Source organism: Sus scrofa, chromosome 2, assembly GCF_054392235.1.
Source record: "Sus scrofa isolate SSC_HxYL_T2T_F1_AM1 chromosome 2, Sscrofa_HxYL_maternal_Yorkshire_Landrace_v2.0, whole genome shotgun sequence".
NCBI lineage: Eukaryota > Metazoa > Chordata > Mammalia > Artiodactyla > Suidae > Sus > Sus scrofa.
Window position 1 is genome coordinate 73,411,985 of NC_139384.1, and position 3,516 is coordinate 73,415,500.

Genomic DNA, 3,516 nt, shown 5'->3' on the forward strand with positions numbered 1-3,516 from the left:
TGCTGTATGATGGGTTCTCTTGTACATATACACGTATTGATTCTTTATTAGATTCTTTTCCCACGTAGGTGAGCTTAGAATCTTGAGTAGAGTTTCCTGTGCTATACAATAAATACTTGTTGATTACCTATTTTATATATAGTTGTGTGAATATATTAATCCCAACTCCATATTTATCCCTCCCACCACCCCAAGTTTATCCCGCCCTTTTGTAACCATAAGTTTGTTTTATCTTTTTTTGTTGTTGGCCTAACCCATAGCATATGGTAGCTCCCAGGCCAAGGACTGTACCTGTGCCCCAGCAGTAACCCAAACTACTGCAGTAACCCAAACTACTGCAGTAACAATGTCAGATCCTCAACCTACTACAACACAAGAAAACTCCCATATGTTTGTTTGCAAAGTCTGTCTGTCCCTTTCTGTTTTGTGAGTTTATTTGTGTTATTTTTTAAGATTTCACATATAAGACACATGGTATTTGTCTTTCTCTGACTTCACTTTAGTATGATAATCTTTAGGTCCATCCATGTTGCTGCAAATGGCATTTTTTAATGGCTGAGTAATATTCAATTGTATGTATGTACCATATTTTCTTTATCCAATCCTCTTTTGATGGACATTTAGTTTGCTTCCATGCCTTGGCTATTTTAAATCTTTTCTGCAAAGAATATTGAGGTCCATGTATCTTTTTTAACCATGGTTTTCTCCATATATATCCCAGGGGAGAAATTGATGGATCCTAGAGTAGCTTTTTTGGCTGTTGTTGTTTGTTGTTGTTTGAGGAACCTCCATACAGTACTCCATAGTGGTTGTACCAATCTATATTCCCACCAACAGTGTAAGAAGGTTCCCACTTCTCCACACACTCTTCAGCATTTATTTTTTGTAGACTTTTTGACCAATGTGAGGTGACAACTCATTTTAGTTTGATTTGCATTTCTCTAATAATTAGTGATGTTGAGTACATCTTCATGTGCTTTTTGGCCATCTGTCTTCTTTGGAGAAATATCTATTTAGATCTTCTGCACATTTTTTAATTGGGTCGTGTGTTTTTTTTTAAATTGAGCTGCATGAGTTGTCTGTATATTTTGAGGATTAATTTCTTATTAGTTGCTTCTTTTATAAATATTTTATCTGATTCTGTGGGTTGTTCATTTCATTTTGTTTATGGTTTCCTTTGCTGTCCAGCACTTTCAAGTATAATTAGGTCCTGTTTTTTATTTTATTTTTTCCCTTTTTTTGTGCTTTTTAATGCCACACCTATGGCATGTGGAAGTCCCCAGGCTAGAGTTTCAAATTAAAGCTGCAGCTGCTGGCCTATGCATACAGCCATAGCAATGCCAAATCCAAGCCAGGTCTGTAACCTACACCACAGCTCACAGCAATGCCAGATCCTTAACCCACTAAGCAAGACCAGGGATAGAATCCACATCCTTGTGTGTACTAATCAGGTTCATAATCCACTGAACCACAACAGGAACGCAACCATTTTTTATTTTTGTTTTTTTTTCATTACTCAAGGAAATGGATCCCAAAAGATATTTCTGCAATTTATGTGAAAGATGGTCCTGCCAAAGTTTTCCTATAAAAGTTTTATATTATCCTAAGTCCAGGTCTCTAAATATTTTGAAGTTATTTTTGTGTGTAAGAGAATGTTCTAATTTTACTCTTTTAGGATTTTCCACATGTAAAAGCATGTCATCTGCAAATAGAGACAATTTCACCTCTTCCTTTCCAAATATAATGTCTTTTCTTTCTTTTGCTTGTGTGCTCTCTCTGGCTAGGGCTTCCAGTACCATGTGGAATAGAAGTGGTGAGAGCGTGTTCCCTTGCCTCGCTCCTGATCATAGAGGTAAAGTTTTTTACTTTTTCAACTTTTTATGAGGTTAGCTGTGGCCTTGTCATACATGATCTGTAAGGATGTTGGGAGATTTTTTTTCATTATCTACAGTGAAAGCCCAGACAGCCTAGGAACATTGTCAGAAATCAACATACATTTCAGAAATAAATGACAAATTTCTCATTAAGTGTGGAATATGACAACTTAGCCAAAAAAAACTAAGAATGGGAAAATGTCCTAATCAGATATGGCATGAGGAAATCACATTGGGGGCCCAATCCATGCACAAAATTTTGAAATTAATATTCTGACTGCAAACTATAAATTCAGCATTTCACTTATGTGAATAATACCCATTTGTGTGAAAAATAATCATGATATTTTTTCTACTTCCTTATATTGGATTTCACCATGTGTAACTGGGAAACCTTACAGGAGTTTCAGAATTTCTTCTCCTGGGATTTTCAGAGGAACAAGAGTTGCAGCCCATGATATTTATGCTTTTCTTCTCTATGTATCTGAGCACGGTGTTTGGGAACCTGTTCATCATTCTGGCCGCCATTTCTGATTCCCATCTCCACACACCCATGTACTTCTTCCTCTCCAACCTGTCTTTTGTGGACATCTGTTTCACTTCTACCATCATACCGAAGATGCTACAGAACATCCAGACTCAGAGAAAAGTTATAACCTTTGAAGGCTGCATGATTCAGATGTATATTTCTATACTCTCCTTAGGGCTGGATGACTTCCTCCTGACTGTGATGGCCTATGACCGCTTTGTGGCCATCTGCCATCCCCTGCACTACAGGGTCATCATGAGCCCACAGCACTGTGGACTGCTGGTTCTGGTTTCCTGGATTATCAGTGTTGCATATTCCTTTTTACAAACCTTAATGGTGTTACATCTTTCCTTCTACACAAACCTACAAATCCCCCATTATTTCTGTGAACTTAATCAGTTGGTCCAACTTGCCTGTTCTGATACCTTTCTTAATGACACAGTGATGTATTTTGTAGCTCCACTACTTGGTGGTGGTCCTCTGGTTGGTATCTTATATTCATACTCTAAGATAGTTTCCTCTATACTTAGAATCTCATCAGGGCAGGGGAAGTATAAAGCATTTGCTACCTGTGCATCTCACCTCTCAGTTGTCTCCTTATTTTATTGCACAATGCTTGGAGTGTACCTCAGCTCTGCTGCTAACCACAGCTCACAGTCAAGTGCAATAGCCTCAGTGATGTACACTGTGGTCACACCCATGCTGAACCCCTTTATCTACAGTCTGCGGAACAAGGACATAAAGAGGGCTCTAAAAAGATTTGTTGAGATGGCACTTATAAAGGGGGCAAATATCCTGGTGCAAGACAAGGGCACAAGATGGCAGGGTTCATAACTTTGGAGCCAGAAATTGTAATTTTCCCAAATTTTACTTTTTATCATTTTCCTACTCCCCCTAGTTGTTCTCAATCTTTAAAGAGAAAATTTGGGTAATTCCCATTTTTGGTGTGACTAGATGGATTATTTTAGAATAATTTTTCTCAAACAAAGTATATGATACCAAGTCATATTTTGTAAAGGAACTGTCTTTAATTGTATACTTTTTTGGAAGAAGTTAGTGTTGGAAATCATTCCTGTTTTATGTGTATGTCAAAGTATAATCTCAGACCAGTCT

The 3,516-nt window shown here is 37.5% G+C and overlaps 1 protein-coding gene across 1 annotated transcript; it reads left to right on the plus strand.

Annotated features, from left to right (window-relative positions):
• Positions 1 to 2,259: 2,259 nt before the first annotated feature.
• LOC100525388 (olfactory receptor 7A10-like) lies at positions 2,260 to 3,237 on the plus strand (the record flags this gene model as incomplete). The annotated part of the gene is made up of 1 exon (XM_003123403.2): positions 2,260 to 3,237. A coding segment is annotated over one exon (978 nt), but the record flags the coding sequence as incomplete, so codon positions are not given.
• Positions 3,238 to 3,516: the final 279 nt, after the last annotated feature.